The sequence below is a fragment of the Scyliorhinus canicula genome, chromosome 8 (genome assembly GCF_902713615.1).
Source record: "Scyliorhinus canicula chromosome 8, sScyCan1.1, whole genome shotgun sequence".
Taxonomy (NCBI): domain Eukaryota; kingdom Metazoa; phylum Chordata; class Chondrichthyes; order Carcharhiniformes; family Scyliorhinidae; genus Scyliorhinus; species Scyliorhinus canicula.
Window position 1 is genome coordinate 180,228,763 of NC_052153.1, and position 26,523 is coordinate 180,255,285.

Consider the following 26,523-nt stretch of genomic DNA (forward strand, 5'->3'; position numbering starts at 1 on the left):
CTATGCCTCTTGTGCTTTGCGGTTGTCTTGTGTGTTTTTACCCCCTCTGGCTCACTCCCTTCCCCTTCCTTTGCTATCTGTGGCTAGTCAGTGTCTTCCCCCCGCCCCCCCACCCTGTTGGCTGTTGGCTACAAACGGGTCCTGGAACAAGAACAAGTTGGTGAATGGCCTCCACGTCTTGTAGAATCCTTCTTCCGACCCCCCGGATGGCATATTTGATTTTGTCCAGTTGGAGAAATTCTGACAGATTGGACAGCCAGTCTGCAACTTTGGGTGGTGCTTCTGATCGCCAGCCGAGCAGGATTCTTCAGGCAATTAGGGAAGCAAAGACAAGGGCGTCGGCCCACTTCCCCACACCGCCACAAGCTTCAAGGTGAAGGTCAAAGCAATAAAACCGTACACCAATTAGTAAATCCAAACAACTAGAGTTTATTATAATACAATTATAATAACTACCCATGCACACGCTAAAAGGATTAAACTTACTCCTACCGCTAAACAACTAATACTTATCTCGAAGGAACTGCGAGGTCAGGGAACAAGGCCTCTTGCTCTGCTCTGGTCTGCAGACTTCAGGTTGGTATCAATTAAAAAGGGAGTCAGGAGTGCCTATCTCTGGTAGCGGTCGTTGGGAGGCACTTACTTGTTGATGGCTGCTGTCCGAAGGCTGGATCAGGAGACAGGAGACTGAACCATGTGTGGGACCTTTCTTTTATAGGTCCCAGGGGGTCCGCGCCCCTTTGGGCGGACTCCCTTACCTGCTTGGAATCGATTGGGTCTCTTCCCAATCGATTATGTTTGAATCCCCCAATCATGGGGCAGTTCCTCGGTCGCTGGGGCGGTTCTTGGGACTTATTGTTTTGGGCTTCTCTGGCTCCAAAGGGTCTGGCCTTCCATAGAATGTATCGATCTGTGTTTAACTTGTTTCCATTGTATCTGGGGATCGCCCGGTATTGCCTCATTAGTATGTTAACTGGTTTCTTTTCACAATGCTGTCTGGTTTCTGCAACAGTCGAAACTGGTTTCTGCAGTCGTCCCAATATACAATCGTTTTGCAAGCTGTTTGCTTTACAACATGTCCATTTTCCCTGCATTCCTTGCAATCTTCCATTTTGTGTTGGGCAGTGGCCACCCCAGGTGGCTACACCAACTTCCTCTATCATTGAGTGTCCAATTGACCTTACAGCACCTCTTTCGGGACTTGTGGGAGTAAACCGGAGCACTGGGAGGAAACCCACACAGACACATAGAGAACATCCAGACTTTGCATGGACAGTGACCCAAGCTGGGAATCGAACCTGAAACCCTGGTGCAGTGAAGCAACAGTGCTAACCACTGTGCTACCATGCCACCATGGCTTTGAGCTCTCATGCCATGGCTTATCCCTTTAATTTAAACCTTTTGAAAGACACTTAAAAACATATAATATCAATTACTTTAGGGCCCTTCTTCTCTGACCCTCGCTACTACATAATATAGCCCTTATAAACTGCAGACCACAAAACATCGACTTTACAAATGCTAAAACTAGTAAATACTCGCGCTGCTTCCACTTGCCCCATGTCACTTTTGAATCTTGATGTCCCCTCAGGAGCCCCTAACTCCAAGCTAGCACTCTGCTCTCACTCTTGCTATTTCTCACTCTTATTTATCTCCCAAGCTCCATCTCTCGAGCTCCTTTATCGGCTTGGCTCCGCTCTCGGTCTAGCTGCTATTTTATCTCCCCGACTCTGCTCAGACTCTTTTTCTTGTGCTATTTTATCTCCCCAGCTCCTGTCTGCCAATCATCTATCCATCTGAATACACTACCCCTAATCCCATGCGCTTTAATTTTACAAGCTAATCTCTTCTGTGGGACTTTGTCAGAAGCCTTCTGAAAGTCCAAATGTACTACATCCACTGATACCCCCTCGCCAACTCTACTAATTACATTCTCGAAGAATTCCAGTAGATTTGTGAAGTATGATTTCCCCTTTAGAAATCCATACTGACTCTGTCCAATCATGCCACTGTTTTCGAAGTGCTCTGCTATAAAATCTTTGACAATGATTCTAGTATTTTCCCCACTACCAATGTTAAGCTTACTGCTCTATAATTCCCTGTTATCACCCTACCTCTCTTTTTAAAAAGTGGAGTTACATTAGCCACCCTCCAGGTCATTGTTGAAAGTGGTTGGACTCAGGTCTGAGCATCTCCTGCAGTGGTATCCTGGACCTGAAATGAATGACCTCCAATGACAACAAGCATATTTCTTTGTGACAGGTATGACTCCAAACAGTGGAGAGTTTTCCCCCCGATTCCCATCGACTCCAGTTTTGCCAGGATCCCTTGATGTCACATTTGGTCAAATTCTGCCTTGATATGAAGAGCACTCACTCTCACCTCACGTCTGGAGTTCAGCTTTTTTGTTCACGTTTGACCCAGCACTGTAATTAGATCAGGAGCTGAGTGGCCTGGCGGAACTCCAAGCTCAGCATCAACAAGCAGGTTATTCCTGAGTAAGTGCTGTTTGATAGCACTGTCAACGACCCCTTCCATTACTTTGCTCATCATCAAGAGTAGACTGGGGTACTAATTGGCTTGATTCGATTTGTAGATGCCCGTTTTGTCGCTTTACTGGAACAACGTATCTATGGGTACAGCTAGTTCTGGAACACAAGCAAGACAGTAGTGACTGTTGCTGGAATTTTGTCAAAATTCATGGCCTTTGCTGCATTCCGTGCACTTCAGATCTTTTTTGATATGCTGTGGAGTGAATCGATTTGGCTAAAGATTGACATTTGTGATGCTGGGAACAACCAGAGGAAGCCAAGAGGGATCATCCACTTGGCAATTCTGGCTGAAGATTGTTGCGCTGATGCACTGGACCCTCCACCATTGACAATGGGGATGTTTGTGAAACCTCCTCCGGTGAGTTGTTCAGCTGTCCGCCACTATTCACGACTGGATGTGACAGGACAAGGGAGAGGGCAGCAGATGCATGGGAACACTACCACCTGGATGTTCCCCTGTAAGTCACTCAATCCTGACTTGGAAATATGTCGCTGTCCCTTCAGTGTTGCTTGGTTAAAACCCTGAAACATCCTCTCTATCAGCACTGTGGATGTACCGACATCACATGGACTGCAGCGGTTCAAGAAGGTAGCTCGCCACCACCTTCTCGAGTGCAAATGGGGATGGGCAATAAATGTTGGCCTAGCCAGCGAAGCCCGCAACCCTTGAATTATTTATTTTTTTAAATTAATGCCCAGTTTTTATTAACTGAATTTCGATGGTGGGATTCAAACCCATATCCACAGAGCATTAATTTAGGCCTCTGGGTTACAAGCCCGGTGAGGGAGAGATGTCAGTCAGGGAGATGAGGATCATTGTCTTGCCATCAGATCTTGAGTAGCCTCCACAAGCAGGTTGTTTGAAAGTGATGTAATTTGTTTGTGTGCAGCAAACTATCTATTTCTCAGGAGTATGCAAAAGGTGGGAAGGCCAACTGCCCTGCGTGCCTTTTGTTTTGTCCAGAGACTAATCTCTCTTGGCTCCCAGATAGATTTTCGTACCTTGCCAAAGGCAACACTGGCCTTTCACACTTAGAGAAGCCTCATTAAGAAACCGGCTGATGCAGGGAAACATAACTGCTTTAAATACTCAACAGGCTAGTCAGCACCTGCATGGAGAAATGATGAGTTAAGGTTTATGTCTTTTGAACAAGAGTCCGATCCAGACCATGAACCCATCAGGTTCTTCAAAGACGGTGCTTAATGTTTTCAGCATTTCCTGATTTTGTCTGATACTTCCACCATTTAGCGGGTGCTTTTTATTCACGGTGCAGTGTTTCTCTAAATAGCTAGCATTAAAGAAGACTAGCGATGCCTTGCCCTCATTTGGCTTGTTCATTGGATTATCTATCCTGTTCTTTTGTCACCTGCTGAGGTGAAATGGTTTTGTGTTTGCTGGAAAACATTCTTCAAGCTCAAAAAATGATATCTTGTTCACCAGTGCAGTCAATATTTTATTGAGGAATCTTTTTTTGGAAAGCAGGGCAGTACCGTCTCAAAATGTGCACGGACCCTTTAGCCTTTTCTTTATCCCTAGTTCCTCCACTGACACCACTTCAAACACATTAACCTTAAATTCCGCAGGGCCCCTCCTAAGGTTCTGATTGTTCTACCAGTCTCCTGTTTTGTTCCACTGGGAGCCCTCGAAGACCGTGCTGAAATATCACAGCAACTTTCCCAAACCACCACCTTTGTTGACCACGGCAGTATTTTCTTGCTGAGCCTGGGTTACGTTAACTATATTTCAGTCACATTTTAAATCTTTCTGTGCTGCAGTGCCTGGTGGAGTTGCAGCAGGATTTCCCTTGTGCTATCTTACTCTCTTTCCAACTTTCCTCAATCTGCTTTCTAGCTGCTTTTGCATGCCTTTTTAACTAGCTTTGCAAATCAATACTATAATATTCTCAATATTGGAGTAAGTTCATTAATGGCACCGTATACTGGTTGCTGGAGAATATACATCTGGTTGTTATATCAGAACAAAAAAAATTTCAGTTTTTTTATGCAATAAGTCTACAAGTCTTACAGAATATGTATGACATCTGCTGACGGATAAGGATGAACAGAGGGAGGGTGAAACAAATTGATATGTCTGAACTGTTTCATTCGAATTAGTTTTTGCCCTTCTCAGTCTCCAGTTGTTTCCATTGTTTTTCTATGACAATCATACAATCCCTGACCTTAGTAAACTAGTCTTGAGGTCCAATCCTGTGCCCTCGCCTGATCTTCACAAGGTTTTTAACCATCAACTAGGGCCAATGACAGTGATTGGGATAGGACCCCAGTCTGCTTCATTTGCCCAGCTCGATATGATACGAGGTCATCTGTAGCTCCCCCCCACCCCCCCCCCCCTCAACAGAATAGCCTGTGTTTAAACTTTCAATCTTCCTGACCTACTACTCATACCTTTTTCTCTGCTGCATCACAACTGTTGACACATTCAAAATTAGTTCAGAAACCACTCCCTTCCCCGCCAAGTGAGCATGAAAAATATATGTCTCCATTTTTACCCTATTAATCAGTAATGTCTGCATATTAATTGAAATAAGTTAAAGGCGCGATTCTCCGCCCCCCACGCCAGTTGGGAGAATAGTGGGAGGGCCTCCCGACATTTTTCACGCCCTCCCGCTATTCTCTTCCCCCCTCGCCCGACCCACGTCACGAATCGCCGCTCGCTGGTTTTTACACACCTGCTCGCTGCCGTTGTAAAAACGGGTTCTGGATGCCCGTTTGGGGCATCCAGAGGCCCGTTTGGGGCTGGAGCACCACCGTTGTGCTCGGGAGGGGACAGGCCCGCGATCAGTGCCCACCGATCGTCGGGCCTGCGTCCAAAAGGGACGCACTATTTCCCCTCCGCCGCCCGACAGGATCAAGCCGCCACATCTTGTCGGGCGGCGGTGGAGAAATGCGGAACCGCGCATGCTCGGGTTCCGTCAATGGTGTGATGATGTCACCCGCGCATGCGCGGTTTGGAGCCGGCTTGGCGCGCGGCCTTAACGGCGGTCGTTAAGGCCGCGACGCCGTGATTCCCGGGGTCCCGCTCCTAGCCCCGATGGGAGGGGGGGAGAATCGGGTCCCGGGAACGGGCGTGAAGGCTGCCGTGAAACACGGCCGGTTTCACGGCAGCCTTTACGACTCTCCGCATTTGCGGAGAATCTCGCCCTAAGTGCTTTGCCCTGAGGAAGTTTAACTAAAACCAGAAATATTTAGTTGCCATCACTTTACATGGCCACTGTTTTCTTGTAGTAATCACAAGAGCCAAAAGGGAGAAATGATAGAAGTGTTGAAGGTTCCCCACCCCCTTTAACAGGGGAGCTCAGATTCAGCAAGATTCACGGAGTTTAATCGTAGCCACTTCATAAGTCCCTTGCGGGTTATGACCGGAAGAAAGGGGTAAAAGCCATAAGTAAAAGGGAAAAAAAGAGTCTGTTTCAGATGGTAGTTTCCATCACCTTACTCCTCTTAAAACTTTGCTTTCAGTTTGAGGCTCTACTGTGGATCCCTTCAGGTCTCTGTAGTTTCACAAATACAGCACTCAAAGCCTTTCCAGAGAGAGCAGGTTTTTGTCTTTGTTACCCTGCAGATATATTCAGGTTCAAACATGGGGAGAGAGAGAATCCTTGTCCATGTGCTTCCAGGAGTCAAACTTGGGACTCTGAAAATCATTCCACTCGGACAGGATCCAATCATCACCTGCTACCGGGCACAGAGTACAACCTCTTAAGCCAAATCATCCCCCTGCCAATCAATCACTCCCAGGTCCCACCCTATCGCTCTCTCTCTCTCTCTCTGGTGCCAAAAGTCTGAAGCTCCTGTTTAGACTAGCAGTGTTATCGCCTAACTTCTTAATTCCTCATTCTCTCTGCTGCTTGATTTATAGAAACATAGAAAATAGGAGCAGGAGGAGGTCATTTGACATTTCGAGCCAGCTCTGCCATTCATTATGCTTATGGCTGATCATCCAACTCAATAGCCTAATGCCACTTTCCCCCGTATCCTTTGATCCCCTTTGCCACAAGTGATGCACCTAACTGCTTCTTGAAAACATACAATGTTTTTGCCTCAACTACATCCTGTGATAACGAATTCCACAGGCTCACCACTCTCTGGGTGAAGAAATATTTCCTCATCTCTGTCCTAAGTGGTCTACCCCATATCCTCAAACTGTGACTCCTGGTTCTGGGCAGCATCATCCACACCATCGGGAACATCCTTCTTGCATCTATACTGTCTAGTCCTGTTAGGATTTTATAGGTTTCTGTGAGATTCTCCTCTCTCTCTTTCCACCCCCCCTCATTCTTTGAACGCCAGCGAATACAATCCTAACCAACTCATTCTCCCTTCATATGTAAGTTCCGTAACCCCAGGAATCAGTCAGGTAAACCTCGGGTAAGGAGACCAAAATTGCAAACACTATTCCAGGTGTGGCCTCACCAATGCCCTGTATAACTGCAGCAAGACATCCCTGCCCCTGTACTCTAATCCTCTCACAAAATAGGCAAGCATATAATTTGCCTTTACCACCTGCTGTACCTGCATGCTTACCTTCAGTGACTGAGGACACCCAGATCTCGTTGTACATTCCCCTTTCCTGATTTATGGCCATCAGTTGTTCAGCGGTAGTAGCGAGAGCAGGGGCTGTCGGGAAGGTAAGTTTCCCGCTTTAAAAACTTACATGAGAAGCGGCCTTTGTTTTTTTTTAACAAACAATTTTATTGAGGTATTTTTCGGCATTGTAAACAGTTACAGACATCAACAAAAAGAAAGCAAAAAAGGCAAAAATGTGCAAACATCAACGTAGAATCAATACTTCAGTCGTACCATACTGCACAAGCCCACTCTTCTCCCGTCTACACTACCCGCCAATTTATCCCTCCTACTCTACTCTACTCTAACCTCTCCCCCCACCCCCCACCCTGCTGACGCTCACTCTCCCGCAAAGAAGTCAATGAATGGTTGCCACGTTCGGGCGAACCCCTGTACAGATCCCCTCAAGGCGAACTTAATTTTTTCCATACCCAGAAAACTCGACATGTCCGAAAGCCACAACTCAGTCTTCGGGGGCTTTGAGTCCCTCCCTGCCAATAGTATTCGTCGCCGGGCTATCAGGGAAGCAAAGGCCAAAACATCGGCCTCTTTCTCCCCCTGGACTCCAGGGTCCTCCGAAACCCCAAAAATTGCCACCCCTTGACCCATCACCACCCTTGTCTTTAGCACCCGGGACATGATCCCCGCAAATCCCTCCCAGTAGCCCCTAAGCATCGGACATGTCCAAAACATGTGTACGTGGTTCGCTGGTCCTCATGCGCACCTAGCGCACTTGTCCTCTACCCCAAAGAATTTGCTCAGCCGAGCCACCGTCATGTGGGCCCGGTGAACGACCTTAAATTGAATCAGGCTGAGCCTGGCACACGTTGCGGTCGAGTTTACGCCTACTCAGGGCTTCTGCCCACAGCCCATCCTCCATTTCCCCGACTAGCTCCTCCTCCCATTTGAGTTTCAGTTCCTCCGTCTGGGACCCTTCCTCCTTCATGAGCACCTTATAAATATCAGAGACTCTACCCTCTCCTCCTTCCCCTCTAGAGACTATTCTGTTTTGGATCCCCATTGGCGGGAGGCGCGGGAAGGATGGGACCTGTCTACGGACAAAGTCCCGCTACGGTAGGTACCTGAAATTGTTTCCCCTTACCAGCCCAAATTTCTCCTCCAAGCCCCTCAGACTCGCAAAGCTCCCCTCCAGGAACGTGTCGCCCCACCCTCCCCAACCCCGCCCGCCGCCATGCGCGAAACCCCCCCATCCATGCTCCCGGGGGCAAACCGATGGTTGTCGCAGATTGGCGCCCAGACAGATGCCCCCACCTCCCCTAGATGCCTCCTCCACTGGTCGCCCCCACTACCGGGCTGGTGGAGTACCTGGCCGGCGGCAGCGGTAGGGGAGCCGTGACCAGGGCTGCCAAGCTGGTGCCCCTGCACGAAGCCGCCTCCACCCGCTCCCAGATAGACCCCGTACCCACCATCCACTTCCTTATCATGGCGATGTTAGCCGCCCAGTAATAGTTAATCAGACTCGGCAATGCCAGCCCTCCCTCGCTGCGGCTCCTCTCAAGCATCGCCTTCTTCACCCGCGGGGATTTTCCCGCCCAGACAAAGCTCATGATCATCTTGCTAACCCTTTTGAAGAAGGACTGTGGGATAAAGATCGGGAGACACTGAAAAATGAACAGGAATCTAGGGAGGATTGTCATCTTTACAGTCTGCACCCTCCCTGCCAACGACAGTGGGAGTGCATCCCATCTCCGAAACTTTCTCTTCATTTGTTCCACCACCCTGGCCAAATATAACTTGTGCAGCCTGCCCCAGTCTCGCGCCACCTGAATCCCCAAGTACCGGAAACTTTCCTCAACCAGCTTAAATGGTAGCCCTCTCAGTCTGTTCTCCTGGCCCCTTGCCTGCACCACAAACATCTCACTCGTGGCCATATTTAACTTGTACCCTGAGAACTGGCCGAACTTCCTCAGTGTTTCCAGTATACTTTACATCCCGGCCAATAGGTCCGACACGTACAAGAGCAGGTCGGCCACGTAGAGAGAGACCCGCCCCTAATCATTCCCTTCCATCCCTTTGCGGCTCTCAGCGCAATTGCCAGCAGCTCTATGGCCAGCGCAAACAGCAGCAGGGAGAGTGGGCATCCCTGTCTGGTCCCGCGATGTAGTCTAAAATACTCTGACACTACTCTGTTCGTCCTGACACTGGCCTTTGGGGCCTGATACAAGTCTGATCCAATTCACCAGTCCTTCCCCGAACCCAAACCGTCCGAGCACCTCCCATAGATAGTCCCACTCCACCCGATCGAAGGCCTTCTCTGCATCCATCGCCACCACTACCTCCACCTCCTTACCCGTCGGGGGCATCATGATCACATTGAGTAATCTTCTCAAGTTGGCCGACAGCTGCCTGCCTTTCACGAACCCAGTTTGGTCGTCACCTCCGGTACGCAGTCCTCAATTCTATTCGCCAGGACCTTTGCCAGGAGCTTGGCATCTACATTGATCAGGGAGATTGGCCTGTATGACCCGCACGCTTCCGGGTCCTTTACCCGCTTCAATATCAGCGAGCTGGTGGCTTCCTACATCGGCGGCGGCAGGGTCCCTCTGTCACTTGCCTCATTAAAAACCCTTGCCAAGACCGGTCCCACTAACTCAGAGAACTTCTTGTAAAACTCTACTTGGTATCCATCCGGCCCCGGGGCTTTCCCCGACTGCATAGCCTTCAGGCCTCCCGAAATGAAAAATGAAAATCGCTTATTGTCACAAGTAGACTTCAACGAAGTTACTGTGAAAAGCCCCTAGTCGCCACATTCCAGCGCCTATCCGGCGCCTCCCAATAACTCTAATCGGGGCCCCCAGCCCATCCACTCGCCCCCCACCTACTGTTGGGAATGTTAACCCGTCCAGAAACCTTTTCATCTCCTCCGGCTCTTCCGGGGGCTCCGAAGTGTACGGCTATAGAAGTCCCGGAATACCTTATTCAATCCTGCCAGGTTCTCCACTCTGCACCCCTCCCCATCCATCACTACTTATTTCCCTGGCCGCCTCCCTCTTCCTGAGTTGCTGCGCTAGCAATCTGCTGGCCTTTTGCCCATGTTCGTACACCACATCCCTCGCCTTCCTAAGCTGTTCCACGTCCCTACTCGTGGATAGCGCCCCCAGTTCCGCCTGTAGTCTCTGCCTTTCCCTGAGTAGATCCTCCCCCGGGGACTCCGTGTGTTCCTCGTCTATCTGACACATTTCCCTAACCAATCTGTCCATCGCTGCCCTGTCCGCCTTGGCCCTGTAGGCCCCAATTGAGATCAGCTCTCCCCGCACTACTGCCTTCAGCGCCTCCCACAGGATTGCCGTTGAGACCTCCCCCATATCGTTCACCTGCAAGTAGTTTTGCATACATTTCCGAAGCCTCTCACAAATCCCCTCCTCCGACAACAGTCCCACGTCTCCCCTCCATTGTGGGCGTTGGTGATTCACCCCTCCGACCTGCAGGTCTACCCAGTGCGGGGCATGGTCTGAGATAGTGATTGCCGAATATTCCGTGTTAGAACATAGAACAGTACAGCACAGAACAGGCCCTTCGGCCCTCAATGTTGTGCCGAGCCATGATCACCCTACTCAAACCCACGTATCCACCCTATACCCGTAACCCAACAACCCCCCCCTTAACCTTACTTTTATTAGCACACTACGGGCAATTTAGCATGGCCAATCCACCTAACCCGCACATCTTTGGACTGTGGGAGGAAACCGGAGCACCCGGAGGAAACCCACGCACACAGGGGGAGGACGTGCAGACTCCACACAGACAGTGACCCAGCCGGGAATCGAACCTGGGACCCTGGAGCTGTGAAGCATTTATGCTAACCACCATGCTACCCTGCTGCCCCTTTACGTCCTCTATACAGTCTCTGCTTAGGATAAAGAAGTCTATCCTAGAATATACTTTATGAACGGCGAGTAAAATGAGTAGCCCCTTCCCGTCGGCTGTCTGGCTCTCCAGGGGTCCACTGCCCCCATTTGCTCCATAAACCCTTTCAGCTCCCTTGCCATTGCTGGGATTCTATCCGTTCTGGGACACGACCGATCCAGCCCCGGGTCAAGGACCATGTTAAAGTTCCCCCCCCCTATTATTAGCCTACGAGAGTCCAGGTCCGGGATCTTCCCCAGCACTCTTTTAATAAAGTCCACGTCGTCCCAGTTCGGGGCATATATATTCACCAGCACCACTCTTCTCCCCTCCAGTCTGCCCCTAACCATCAAGTATCTGCCCCCTGTCTCCGGCTATGCCCTCCACCTCAAATTGCACCCGCTTGTTGGCTGCCTCCACCCTCGACCTCCTTTCCACTGCCTACTTCAGATCCCTCCCACGTCAGCAGAATAACTCCCCCCACCCCCCAGCAACATCCCCGGGTAACCCCACCCCTACCATCCATTGGCTGTATTCTCTCTCTCTCTCTCTCTCCTATCTCTCTCTCTCTCCCCCCCCCCCCCCCCCCCCCACCTGACTCCCTTGGCTAGCCAATCTGCTAGACTCATCACTCCGGCCCTCCCCTGTCTCATTCCCATTGTTTCCCGTCCTCATCCCCACTCCCCGGCGCCCCATCCCCCTCTCCAACCCGCTGGAGCAAACTCACTGGCCCAGGAAGGCATGAACACCAATAAAACAAAAACCCCCAACCCACGTCATTAACCCCCCCCCTCGCTGACCGGCCACCCCTTAGTCACAATACCTGCTCCAGTGCACTCAGCGAGCCCCACAAAAAAGTACCCAACACAACAAAAAGACCCAGAAACAAAAAAAAAACGCGAAAGCGACAAAAAAACTGAGAGAGAAAAAGACAACCCCCCCCCCCCCCCCCCCCCCCCCCAGGCAACAACGGTCCACACGCCACACGGAAAGAAGAAAAAAAAAACAGCAACCCAAAACACAGGGAAGAGTCCCAAATGTCCCGCATGGCACCTTTAACACAGTAAACAGTTGAACAGCAGTCTAGGCACATTCGACATCCCTTCAAACGATAGTTCTCGGGCCCTAATTCGCACCCGTGGGACCTCTTTTCGGGACCAGCCCCTGATCCCTGGCAAAGTCCATCGCTTGGAGAAGTAGTGGTGTTGACCCTGATGCGTGACCCAAAGACGGGCCGGGAACAGCAGACCAAACTTCTCATGCTTCTTGAACAGTACCTCCTTGACTTGTTTAAAGGCTGCTCGCTGCTGAGCCACCTACTGGCTTAGGTCCAGGTATGCGAAGAAAACTGTTGTTCCACGTGTTGCTCCTGGCGCTCTTCGCCCACCACAGCACCCGCTCCTTGTCCACAAACCTGTGGAACCTGATCACCATCGGACGGGGGGGTCCCCCCGGCCGCCCCTGCCTCGCCTGCACTCTGTATGCCCGCACCAGCTCCGGCGGTCGCAGGAAGGCTTCAGCTGCATCAACAGGTCTGCCACAAACGCTGTGGCATCACTCCCTCAGCCCCCTCCGGGAGGCCGATGATCCTCAGATTATTCCTGCGGCTCTATTTTCCAACTCCTCCACTCTGTCCAGCAGTCTTCTTTGCCTCTCCTTCAGCCCGTCGACTTCTAACGCCGCAATCGTCTGCGCATCCGCCTGTTCCTCCACCGCCTTTCCCAGCTCCTTAACTTTTACATCCTGAGCATCCAGCCTCTGTTTCAGCTGATCCATTGCCTTCTGAAGTGGGTCCAAGTTGTCCCGCTCAGCGACTCACAAACTGCTGTCATGTTTTCCAGCCTCCTGCTGGATGCTGAGTCGGGGTCCGCGTGTCCGCCATCTTGGGTTTCAGGTCAGCTTCCCCTGCTCCTTGCCTCTGTCCCTTTCTCTCCCTCTTCCTTTGTTTCCTGGTCTCCCACGGTTCCATAGACTACTGCCCGCTCCTCCGCACTTCCGCGGTCGCCGTTTTGCCGCTCCACAGCCCCGCTGTCGCGGGGAATCAGTTCCTAAAGCCCCACCGGAGTGAGAACCCGCCGAATGTGCGGCTCACTCAATCATTGCCGCCACCGGAAGTCCGCGGCCTTTGTTTTTAACTAACTTTTTTTTCAGAGTTATTTTTTGTTTGTTTGAGAGCAGCAGGAAACCTGAAGTCGGCCGTGGGGATTTCTGGGAAGGTGTGTAGTATCTGTATCTAAATTGGGCGGTTGCTAAACCCGAGACACTACACTTGTAGTGTCCCCCGCCCTGCCATCTCCTCTAACCTAAGGGGTTGAGTGAATATCAGGTAAGCTCTTCCTTTCTTTTTCTTGTTTTATCTAGAGGGGATAACAGGGAAGGCAGTGCAATGTTCCTCCTGCATTTGTTTGAGGTGAGGGACGCCGTCAGTGTCTCTGCTGATTTCACCTGTAGGAAGTGCACCCATCTCCAGTTCCTCAGAAACCGTGTTAGGGAACTGGAGCTGGAGCTGGATGAACTTTGGATCATTCGGGAGGCAGAAATGGTCATAGATAGAAGCTTCAGGGATGTAGTTACTCCGAAGAATGAAGATAGATGGGTGATGGTGAGGGGGGGCTGGGAGGAAGCTGTCAGTACAGGGATCCCCTGTGGTCATTCCCCTTAGTAACAAGTATACCACTTTGGATACTGGTGGCCGGCGGGACTTACTAGGGATAAGCCATGGGGTACAGGTCTCTGGCACAGAGTCTGTCCTTGTTGCTCAGAAGGGAAGGGGGCAGAGGAGTAGAGCATTAGTCATTGGAGACTCCATAGTTAGGGGGATAGATAGGAGATTCTGTGGGAACGAGAGAGACGCGCGGTTTTTGTGTTGCCTCCTAGGTGTCAGGGACGGTAATGTCTCGGATCGTGTTTTCAGGATTCTTAAGGGGGAGTGGGAGCAGCCCCAGGTCGTGGTCCACATAGGCACCAACGACATAGGTAGGAAAAGGGATAGGTATGTAAGGCAGGAATTCAGGGAGCTCGGGTGGAAACATAGAGCTAGAACAAACAGAGTTATTATCTCTGGGTTGTTACCCGTGCCACGTGCTAGTGAGACGAGGAATAGGGAGAGAGAGCAGTTGAACACGTGGCTACAGGGATGGTGCAGGAGTGAGGGTTTCAGATACCTGGATAATTGGGGCTCATTCTGGGGTAGATGGGACCTCTACAAATGGGATGGTCTACACCTGGACCAGAAGCGTACCAATATCCTGGGGGGGATACTTGCTAATGCTCTTCGGGAGGGTTTAAACTATTCAGCAGGGGGTTGGGAACCTGAATTGTAGCTCCAGTGTACAGGGGGTTGAGAGTAGTGAGGTCATGAGTAAGGTTTCAAGGTTGCAGGAGTGTACCGGCAGACAGGAAGGTAGTTTAAAGTGTGTCTACTTCAACGCCAGGAGCATCCGGAATAAGGTGGGTGAACTTGCAGCATGGGTTGGTACTTGGGACTTCGATGTGTGGCCATTTCGGAGACATGGCTAGAGCAGGAACAGGAATGGTTGTTGCAGGTTCCGGGGTTTAGATATTTCAGTAAGCTCAGGGAAGGTGGTAAAAGAGGGGGAGGGGTGGCATTGTTAGTCAAGGACAGTATTACGGTGGCAGAAAGGACGTTTGATGAGGACTCGTCTACTGAGATAGTATGGGCTGAGGTTAAAAACGGGAAAGGTGAGGTCACCCTGTTGGGAGCTTTCTATAGGCCTCTGAAAAGTTCCAGAGATGTAGAGAAAAGGATTGCAAAGATGATTCTGGATAGGAGTGAAAGTAACAGGGTAGTTGTTATGGGGGACTTTACCTTTCCAAATATTGACTGGAAACGCTATAGATCGAGTACTTTAGATGGGTCAGTTTTTTGTCCAATGTGTGCAGGAGGGTTTCCTGACACAGTATGTAGATAGGTCAACAAGATGCGAGGCCACATTGGATTTGGTACGGGTAATGAACCAGGACAGGTGCTGGATTTGGAGGTAGGTGAGCACTTTGGTGATAGTGACCACAATTCAGTTACGTTTACTTTAGCGATGGAAAGGATAGGTATATACCGCAGGGCAAGAGTTATAGCTGGGGGAAAGGCAATTATGATGCGATGAGGCAAGACTTAGGATGCATAGGATGGGGAAGGAAACTTCAGGCGATGGGCACAATTGAAATGTGGAGCTCTTTCAAGGAACAGCTACTGCGTGTCCTTGATAAGTATGTACCTGTCAGGCAGGGAGGAAGTGGTCGAGCGAGGGAACCATGGTTTACTAAAGTAGTTGAATCACTTGTCAAGAGGAAGAAGGAGGCTTATGTAAAGATGAGACGTGAAGGTTCAGTTCGGGCGCTTGAGAGTTACAAGTTAGCTAGGAAGGACCTAAAGAGAGAGCTAAGAAGAGCCAGGAGGGGACATGAGAAGTCTTTGGCAGGTAGGATCAAGGATAACCCTAGGATAGCTTTCTATAGGTATGTCAGGAATAAAAGAATGACGAGGGTAAGAGTAGGACAGTCAAGGATAGTAGTGGGAAGTTGTACGTGGAGTCTGAGGATATAGGAGAGGTGCTAAATGAATATTTTTCATCAGTAGTCACACAGTAAAAAGACAATGTTGTCGAGGAAAATACTGAGATACAGGCTACTAGACTAGAACGGTTTGAGGTTCATAAGTATGAGGTGTTAGCAATTCTGGAAAGTGTGAAAATGGATATGTCCCCTGGGCCGGATGGGATTTATCCGAGGATGCTCTGGGAAGCTGGGAGAAGATTGCTGAGCCTTTGGCTTTAATCTTTATGTCGTCATTGTCTACAGGAATAGTGCCAGAAGACTGGAGGATAGCAAATGCTGTCCCCTTGTTCAAGAAGGGGAGTAGAGACAACCCCGGTAACTATAGACCAGTGAGCCTTACTTCTGTTGTGGGCAAAGTCTTGGAAAGGTTTATAAGAGATAGGATTTATAATCATCTAGAAAGGAATAATTTGATTAGGGATAGTCAACACTGTTTTGTGAAGGGTAGGTCGTGCCTCACAAACCTTATTGAGTTCTTTGAGAAGGTGACCAAACAGGTGGACGAGAGTAAAGCAGTCGATGTGGTGTATATGGATTTCAGTAAAGCATTTGATAAGGTTCCCCATGGTAGACTACTGCAGAAAATACGGAGGCATGGGATTCAGGGTGATTTAGCAGTTTGGATCAGAAATTGGCTCGCTGTAAGAAGACAGAGGGTGGTGGTTGATGGGAAATGTTCAGCCTGGAGTTCAGTTACTAGTGGTGTACCACAAGGATCTGGTTTGGGGCCACTGCTGTTTGTCATGTTTATAAACGACCTGGAGGAGAGCGTAGAAGGATGGATGAGTAAATTTGCAGGTGACACTAAAGTTGGTGGAGTTGTGGTCAGTGCAGAAGGATGTTGCAGGTTACAGAGGGACATAGATAAGCTGCAGAGGTGAGCTGAGAGGTGGCAAATGGAGTTTAATGCATAAAAGTGTGAGGTGATTCATTTTGGAAGGAGTAAAAGGAATACAGAGTACTGGGCTAATGGTAAGATTCTTGGTAAAGTGGATGAGCAGAGAGATCTCGTGTCCATGTACATAGATCCCTGAAAGCTGCCACCAAGGTTGATAGGGTTGTTGAGAAGGCGTACGGTGTGTTAGCTTTTATTGGTAGAGGAATTGAGTTTCGGAGCCATGAGGTCATGTTGCACCTGTACAAAACTCTGGTGCGGCCGCATTTGGAGTATTGCGTGCAGTTCTGGTCGCTGCATTGTAGGAAGGATGTGGAAGCATTGGAAAGGGTGCAGAGGAGATTTACCAGGATGTTGCCTGGTATTGAGGGAAGATCTTATGAGGAAAGGCTGAGGGACTTGAGGCTGTTTTCGTTAGAGAGAAGGTTGAGGTGACTTAATTGAGGCATACAGAATGATCAGAGGATTAGATAGGGTGGACAGTGAGAGCCTTTTTCCTCAGATGGTGGTGGCTAGCACGAGGGGACATAGCTTTAAATTGAGGGGGGATAGATAAAGGACAGATGTCAGAGGTAGGTTCTTTACTCAGAGAGTAGTAAGGGCGTGGAATGCCCTGCCTGCAACCATAGTGGACTCACCAACATTAAGGGTATTTAAATGGTCATTAGATAAACATATGGATGATAAGGGAATGGTGTAGATGGGCTTTAGAGTGGTTTCAGAGGTTGGCGCAACATCGAGGGCCAGAGGGTCTCGCTGCGCTGTTATGTTCTATGTTCATTCAGCTGATAGTCTGCCTTCTCGTTTTTGCTACCAAAGTGGATAACCTCACATTTATCCAAATTATACTGCATCTACCATTCATTTGCCCACTCACTCAACTGGTCCAAATCACACTGAAGGATCTCTGCATCCTCCTCACAGTTCACCCGCTCCCAACTTGGTGTTACCTGCAAATTTGAAGATATTGTATTTTATTCCCACATCTAAATCACTGATATATATTGCAATTAGCTGAGGTCCTAGCACCGATCCCTGCGGTATCCCACTTGTCACTGCCTGCCAATTGAAAAAGACCTGTTAATCCCCACTCTTTGTTTCCTATCTGCCAAGCAAATTTTCTATGTCCATTAATCATCCAAAATAAAAGAAAGGGAAATAAGGGAATAAACAGGAAGGAGGACCCTTAAAGCAGAGAAGAGACTTGATAGACATATTCAAGATCCTGAAGGGTATGAACAGTGAGAAACTGTTCCCATCGACAGGGCACAGATCCAAAATAATTGGCGTCTGCACAAGCTTCTGGAGAAGGTGGTAGTGGTGGAAGCAGGTTTGATCAAGGTATTTGAAAGGGATTGCTATCTCGAAAGAGAGATTGTACAAGGTTATGGGGATAAGATAGGGGAGTGGCAGTAGGTAGAATGCTTTCAGAGATCCAATGTAGCCTTGATAGGCCAAATGGCCTCCTTTTGCACTGTAAAGATATTTGATAGTGGCTGCTTAAGGTCACCTGCAGAAAACTCACATTTTTCAGACATCTATTTGAAGCCCAAGTGTAACAAATTACCAACTTTTCTAAAAAAGAATACAAATTTTAGTTTTATTCAATGACTGGGCTGTGACTTCCAAACACAGTCTTACAAATTAGAAAACCCATCATCTCTTCCCCCCCCCCCCAACCCGGGTAGTATGGGCTCATAATCTCCTACTTCAGACTCCTATTCATTGACTACAGCTCTGCTTTCAATCCCCATCAAACTCCTGTATGGACCAGCTGGCGGATGTGTTTTTGGACATCTTCAAACTCTCCCTACGCCATTCTGAGGTCCCCATCTGCTTAAAGAAGACCACTATCATACCGATGCCAAACAAGATCCAGGCAACATGCCACAACGACTATCGACCAGTGACTTTGACATTAATCATTATAAAGTGCTTCGAGAGGTTTGCCATGAGGCACACCAACTCCATACTCCCAGAATGCCTAGATCCACTGCAATTTGCACACCACCACAACCGATCCACAGCAGCCACCATCTCCCTGACCTTACACTCATCCCTGGAGCATCTCGACAACAAGGACTCAAACGTCAGACACCTATTCATTGACTACAACTCTGTCTTCAACACCATAATCCCAGCCAAGCTCATATCCAAGCTCCAAAATCTAGGACTTGGCTCCGCCCTCTGAAACTGGATCCTTGACTTTCTGACCCATAGATCACAATCAGTAAGGTTAAACAACAACGCCTCCTCCCAGATAGTCCTCAATACCGGTGCCCCGCAAGTCTACGTACTTAGCCCCCTACTATACTCCCTATACACACACGACTGTGGGGCAACATTTGGTTCCAACTCCATCTACAAGTTTGCTGATGACACGACCGTAGTAGACGGTTCTCGAACAACGATGAGTCAGAGTACAGGTGGGAGATAGATAACCTAGTGCAATGGTATAATGACAATAATCTCTCCCTCAATGTCAACAAAATTAAAAAGCTGGCCATTGACTTCAGGAAGCAAAGTACTGTACACACCCCTGTCTGCATAAATGGTGCAGAGTTACAGATGGTTGACAGCTTCAAATTCCTAGGAGGGCACATCACCAACGATCTGTCCTGATCCATCCACGTCGATGCTACAACCAAGAAAGCACAAAAGCACCTATACTTCCTCAGGAAACAAAAGGAATTTGGCATGTCCACATTGACTCTTATCAATTTTTATAGATGCACCATAGAAAGCATCCTATCTGGCTTCATCACAGCCTAGTATGGCAACTGCTCGGTCCAAGACCGTAAGAAACTAGAGTCGTGAACGCAGCCCAGTACATCACGTGAAACCACCTCCCATCCATTGACTGTCTACACCTCCTGCTGTTTTGGGAAAGCGGGCAGCGTAATCAAATGCTCCTCCCAACCGGGTCATTCACTCTTCCAACTTCTTCCCCACTGTTACCAGACTCCTGAATGATTGTGGACTGAACTGATCTCTCACACATCTTCTCTACTGAATACTACACTCCGTATGCTCACCCGCTGCCTGTGCCAATGTATTTACATTGTGTATTTATGTATGTCCTCTGTTTTTTTTCAGGTATGGAATGATCTGTCTGGACTGTACGCAGAACAATACTGTAACTCTGTACAGGTGACAATAAAACAAATCCAATCCAATCTATGGCTCAGTGGTAACAATCTCACTTTTTGCGTCAGAAGATTATACGACTAGACCCCACTCCAAAGACTGGAGTACCAAGTCCAGTGCAGTACCAATAGAGTGCTGCACTGTCAGAGGTGCAGTCTTTGGGGTGATGTGACCTGCTCTCCTCCTCAGGTCAGCATAAAAGATTCCATGCTGCTATTTTCATGGAAGAGCAGTGCAGCTCTCCCTGGTGGCGTGGTCAATATTTATCCCTCAACACACATCACTAAAATTGGATGCTCTAATCATTATCACGTGCCTGTTTGTGTGAGCTTGCTGTGGGTAAATTGGCTGCTGCAGTTCCAGCATAACAACAATTATACTTCAAAAGTATCTGATTTGCTCAAATGTGCTTTGGGAAATCCTGATAGTGTGACTGGTGCTATATAAATTCAAGTCCCCCTTTATTCTTCCTGTCTTGTGACCACAGTGCTGGAAAGGGGCTATATTTGCTGGGATTTTTAAACTTCTGATTTATGTGACCATTGAGAACATCAGGTGAGGGTAGGATTATATTAAGCGGTGATAAATCCTATAATCAAACAACTTTCCAAGTCTTTCATTTTGGGCGCAGTTAGGTATTTGTTGTGGTACTGAACGTGGATATAAATCTCAGCATGATAATTTGTGTAAATCCTGTATTCCCGTACCAGCCTCCCCGAACAGGCGCCGGAATGTGGCGACTAGGGGCTTTTCACAGTAACTTCATTGAAGCCTACTTGTGACAATAAGCGATTTTCATTTTCATTTCATTTCAAATCGAGTTAGTCAATCTGGTAACACCAGGAAAATAATCTTGGGAAGCTTCCTGGGTTGTGAGAAAAACGCAGCTTCCTTCCGGCAAAGGAACCTGTCATCCCTAAGTGGTCTCGCCTACATGTGACTTCAAACCCACCTTAGGTGGTTTACTTGCATAAAGCTGTGTGAAATGATCTAAACAAACCATTATGTTGTAGCAGAAACAAAATTCCTTCAAGTAGAACCATCTCACAACTAGGGATCAATAAGAAGTGAAATCTTTCCTAAATTGCTGACATACTGAAGGGCAAATTAAAAAGTACAAGGGCAAGATATCAGATGCTGCCCCCCCCCCCCCCCCCCCCCCCCCCCCCAGTTCTAAGTCTACCCAAAGAGAGAAGGGAATCAATGGAGAGAATCGAAAAAAACGGTGGCAAAGCAAGATGCAAAACTAATTTGTGTTTCTCGAACGAGGTTACGGACACTTCAGCGTGCAGTATGTTAGCGTACGGTTTACAGTAATGACCATAGTTGTTACAGCTTCAAGTAAGTGTGATTTTCAGCACCTTTTCCTTCTTCAATGGTGCCACCTTCATACAAAGTAGATTCTTTCCCTTTTCATTTTTTCTATTAAGTGGCAATTGCCAATTCACCTACCCTGCACATCTTTGGGTTGTGGGGATGAGACCCATGCAGACACGGGAGAATGTACAAACTTTCCACGGACAGTGACCCGGGGCCGGGATCGAACCCGGGTCCTCAGTGCAATGAGGCAGCAATGCTAACCACTGCGCCGCTGTGCTGCCCTTTTTCCCTTGACATTAAAAGGATACTAATCTTATCATCCTGAGGCTCCTGTCCAGGTTCTGTGTGCAACAAAATGATAAACCAATTACTTGTACAGTGTAGCCTTATACACCTCCCCACCATGTGCATGCTCTGCAGTTGGTTGCAAACACATTCTGTACCTAAACTTTTCTTTTTCCTGTCCATCATGCATATATTATTCCACATATGTCTACTGGTTAAAGATGGCAATGTATATAACCTGACCTTGGTTATTGTACTTCATCAGCATTATAATATAATCTGCCTTGATTATTGTACTTCATCAGCATTTATAATGATGTCAGTTTAAATTTTCCTTGTAATCTTTTAGATACTCTGCAGTTGCCCCAAAACTGCATATATTGACTGTTCTTGCTGGATAGCTACTCATCTGTCTCCCAGTTTAAAATGTATATAGTCCTGTACCTTTTTATGGCTTCTAGCCCACCATTATCATGAACCTGTATAGCTTCTTTTGTAAACATTGCTGAATGCTCTCACTTTCAGGAGTCTAGGCCTCTGGAATGATGCATTGGATGAGTGCAGAGGGCCTTTCCAATGTTTGACATGTAGTGCACCCCTTTGTGTTTATGAAAATGTTCGTGTTTGGTAACACAGTGTGTTTTGTTTGGGAAGAGTGCTAATTTATAGAGTGCAGAAATGATTTGTTAAGCTATTCTCTGTGATATATTGTATGTTACTAAGCTACAAGCAGTCAGCAATGGTTCAGTAGCTGAGAGCTGCTGGTTAATAAACTTTGGCATTTCACATAGAGCTAAAAGAAATATCTCATGGTGACTGCCACACGTTGTTATTTGTTGTTAATCCCCAAGCTGCTAATGTACTAGCAGAGTGCTCGGTGAAACTCCATTAACTGATTCCTAATTTAATATTTTTGGCTCAACCAGGCAAGTGTAAATGCTTAATCCTGCACTTGCCTTTGCCTGGAAAGAAATGGACATTGAACCTTATAGCACTGGGAATGCATGCCGAATTGTCATTACTAACATAAATACTCATATAACTAAGATCATTGCCTTTTTATTAACACGTGCAGAAAGGAGGGAATCTTCATTATGACACTGATTCTGTATTGCTGCTGCCATTACAGAATTCAAAATTTTTAATGAAGTAATTCCAGTTTAATCCTTTCGGAACCATAATTAAACCCACACAAATCTTAATTAGACGATACTTGGGCTACTGTGCTTCGTTCCAGTCTCCATATCATAAAGGAGATGCTTGTACTTTCACTCCTGGGCCGGGAGTGCAGAGTCGGAACTTTTCCTAGCTCCACAAACCTGACACAGGAGTGGCCCTGAAGATCAGACTTTCGTTCCAGGGTGGCAGGGTTTTCTGGGAGTCAGGCCGGGCGACTGTGGAACAAGTGCAGAGGATGCTGTGTGTGGAGATGGGCTGGGTGGATTGCCCGCCTCACTGCACCAACACTGTGTATCAAAGTTTAAAAAAAAACATTAATGGCTTTACCCCTCAAATGCTCCCTTTGCCTCCTCATGCCCTCAGCCCATTCCTATGCTCCCTCTGCAAATCTATGCCCCTGTGCATCTCCAAGGTTCTTTTTAAACCTTGTGCCAACCCTAAACAATTATCTACTCCTAATCTTAAGTTTACTCCTAAGAACACAGGTTAAGGGGATTTTCACAGTAACTTCATTGCAGTGTTAATGTAAGCCTACTTGTGACACGAATAACAATTATTATTATAAGTTAGAATATCTGAATGATGGAATTTCTTTGCCATCTTTTGGATGTGATATTAAACTTCTTGGCGCTTTTGCCAAGGATTGCCAGTAGCACAGTGGTTAGCACTGTTGCTTCATGGTTAGCACTGTTGCTTCACCGCACCCGTGTCCCGGGTTCAATTCCTGGCTTGGCTGACTGTCTGTGCAGAATCTGCACGTTCTCCCCGTGTGTGCATGGACTTCCTCTGGGTGCTCTGGTTTCCTCCCACAGTCCAAAGATGTTCGGGTTAGGTGGATTGGTCACGTTAAATTGCCCCGTAGTGTCCAAAAGTTAGATGGGGTTGCTGGTTTACGGGGATAGAATGCAAGTGTGGGCCTAGGTAGGATGCTCTTTCAGGGGCCAGTGTAGACTCGATGGGCCGAATGGCCTCTATCTGCACTGTAAATTCTATGATTTTGGATGGACATGAAAGATGCCATGACACCATTCCAAAGAACATCCAATATCACAAAAACACTACTTGATCGATATGATAACAGTTTCTTGGAGATGGTTGTACACAATTAGTTGTGACACTGACTACAAACTTCAAAAGTACTTAATTGGCCGTAAAGTGACTTTGAACGTCCTGAAGCCATTGAACACAGTACGTGAATATCAGTCTGTGTTTGTTTAGACACTGATTGTTGGCAGCTGACCATGTCCCCACCAAACATCGAACATTGTCCGGCAGACATGACTTGATAACTAAAGGGCAGTACATCTTGCTGACGTTCAGACAACTCAACACCGATTTGGAGTCAAACCAACAATTTTCTAGTCTTTGAGGTAGTAGTTAGTATTGCATTACAAGGTGTATTTCACCAAGCTGTTGGGAAGAGCTCTCATTTCAGTTTATTCACTTCAATTACGCCTGCTGAGGAGTTACGTTTTGTAACTGAAGTCCCAAATAGGTCAGGCATTGTCAATCTCCGGGGTGGGTCGCGGGCGAGTGTCGGGAGGTTCGCGAAGCCGTTCGTCGCAGCACTCCTGATCGTGCAAATCCGCGCGCAACAGCCGCAGAAGCCGGCTTTTAACAATGCCGGCTGCGTGCAGCCTTCAAAATGGCCAGGAACAGATTTTTAAAACTTGGGCCGCACTGCGCATGCGTGCCCGATCATCGGTGCGCATGCGCACCGATGATCGGGCAAGCATGCGCAGTGAGGCCGCATGTTTTTTTAATATGGTCGCAGCCATTTTTTTTCAAGTTTGTATGGACAATTGGGGCCAAAGGAACCCAAAACCATTTCATCCATTTTTGTCAGCAACAAACAAAGTAAGAGAAAATGGTGGGCCACGAAGGTCTGCTGGCATGGGCCGCGAAGGTCGGCCGGCGTGGGTCGCGAAGGTCGGCCGGGTTGGGTCCCGAAGGATGGCCCCGGGAAAAAAGTTTGAAAAACACTGAAATATGGAATGCAACACCTGATCACAACATGCATATCTTTAATCAGTATGTGTGATAACTTTTTAAAGTGCAGACATCTCTAATAAACAGCTGACAGCCAGCATCCCGTTCTAACTGATCCTGAGTCTGTAGATTTGATGTTACACCAGGTGTTTAACAAGCATATGCTGTGCTCTCGAAGGAACAGTATATAATAAATATGCCTCGATTCAATCACTTAACTGAGTACTGCTCACCTCCCCGCAACCTATAATACAGCTGAGACAGCATCTTGTTGGTTGACTAATTGTTTTCATCAATGCCCTATTTGCGTTTAGCTCTGTTGATTGGACAGTTGGTTTGTCAACCCATGCCAACAGCGCAGGTTCAATTCCTACACTAGTTGAGGTTATTAATGAAGGCCCGCCTTCTGAACCTTCCCCCTTGCCAAAGGTGTGGTGATCTTCAGGTTAAATTATCACCAGTCAGTTCTCCCCCTCAAAGGAGGGAAAGCTAATGGTCATCTGGGACTGTGGTGACTTTACTTTTTACTATTTGTGTTTCACATTTGCAGATGGGTCAGGGGCTGTGGCGAGTTGTAAGGAATCAGCAGTTGCAACACCGAAGATACAGTGAGGAAGGCTATTACCTTGGAGAACATGACAGGAGACTCGCTGCTGCAAGTCGCAGGCATGCCCAGGTTGGGATTGACATCTATCACGTTCTCAGAGTCGGAAGGTCGAAGGAAGAGCACGGATTTCCAGACTTGGAACTATTGCCCCCAGAGCTTAGCTTAACCATTCTCTCGTACCTGAATGCGACTGACCTTTGTTTGGCCTCGTGTGTCTGGCAGGACTTGGCTAACGATGATGTCCTCTGGCAAGGGTAAGTGCCATTCTATGCTGTCACTCACAGCTCTGCCCATGTGCAAACTTGAAGCTTTGTTGCTAGAAATTGAAGAATAGTTTTGTAAAGTGCAGTACAGCAGATTGAAGTCAGTTTAATGTTTGCAGTCAAAGTTCTGGAAAAATTCTTCTGTAAAACAAGAACAAGTTCTCTGATTTTTCTGAAGTGTGTTTAAAAGTGAGCAATATTAATAATCTTAGATGTAATCAGTGTGTCCTAACTACCAACAGTATATACGTGACAACAAAAATTTTACAACTGGTAAAAAAAAATTAGACCAGCCCAATCATTTCAGAGAAATTGCTTTCACATGAGAATTATAACCTTTTATAACTTGCCAGAATAATCTTTGTTGTATCTGCCACTCAACTGTTCCCTCATGCTATATCAGGTTAACCTTTTGCATGCATTTCAATGAAATTATCTCTTCTGCCTAAACAATTAGCAATATAAACAACCACATATTCAGTTACCATACAGTAGAATTCTACTTTCCCAAACTGTTCCTACTAATGTTGCTATAGAGATTATGAAGAGGGTTATTCCTCAGTCTAAAGATTCATTGATTGCAAACACAAGTACAGCAGATGGTCTGTGTCTAATCAGATTTGGCTCCACTGTGCCAGTACATTGGCGGTCATCCCCCTGACGAGCTCAATTAGTATTTGTGTCACATATGTGGCCACAAAGTCGACAAAGCGTCCAGGTTTCCATTCCTGGCCTATATATCAAAATAGGTCTGGCAGTCCCTGGAGCAAACTCCAGTTTCTACCCTGAATCACTACACTTGATTCCTTGGTGGAATGTGTCTATTTGAATGTTGAGTATTTAATTCCCTTAAAGCCTCCATGAAGTGAAAGGATTCAGCCTGAACATGAAAAGTAACCACTACAGCAAGGTACCAGAGGAAATCATCCTATTTTTGAAGTAACATTTAAGAACTTTTTAGGAATGCAGTATTCTGCAGTATTGCAATTCGGTATGTGTCTTGTAAACCCTATGGGTTACAGTGGGGACAAAATGAGAAGTAACGGCTGGAATAAAGCTACTCTAAAGAAACATGTCTCTGTTAGGCTAGTTTATTGTTAATGTCAAAGCAAACTTTTTTAAAAAATCAAAGGCAATTGCAATAGAATAACAGAAGCTGACAGCACGAAAGAAGGCAAATTCAACTGATGGGCATTGATATTTAAAGACAGGATGCAGATGAAGGCAAACCCTAATGGCTGAAGAACCTGACAAGGT

General features: G+C 47.5%; 1 protein-coding gene across 9 annotated transcripts in view; it reads left to right on the forward strand.

The window, feature by feature from the left end:
- fbxo8 (F-box protein 8) overlaps positions 1-26,523 on the forward strand; it is an 87,430-nt gene that overhangs the window by 21,811 nt on the left and 39,096 nt on the right. For 8 of the 9 annotated variants that reach the window (XM_038805784.1, XM_038805778.1, XM_038805776.1 and 5 more), the window contains one exon: positions 24,947-25,257. In XM_038805784.1, the coding sequence (XP_038661712.1) occupies positions 24,947-25,257 (311 nt within the window). Of the gene's footprint in view, positions 1-13,269; positions 13,333-24,946; positions 25,258-26,523 lie in introns of those variants that run through there. The other variant, XM_038805782.1, reaches the window with a different exon arrangement.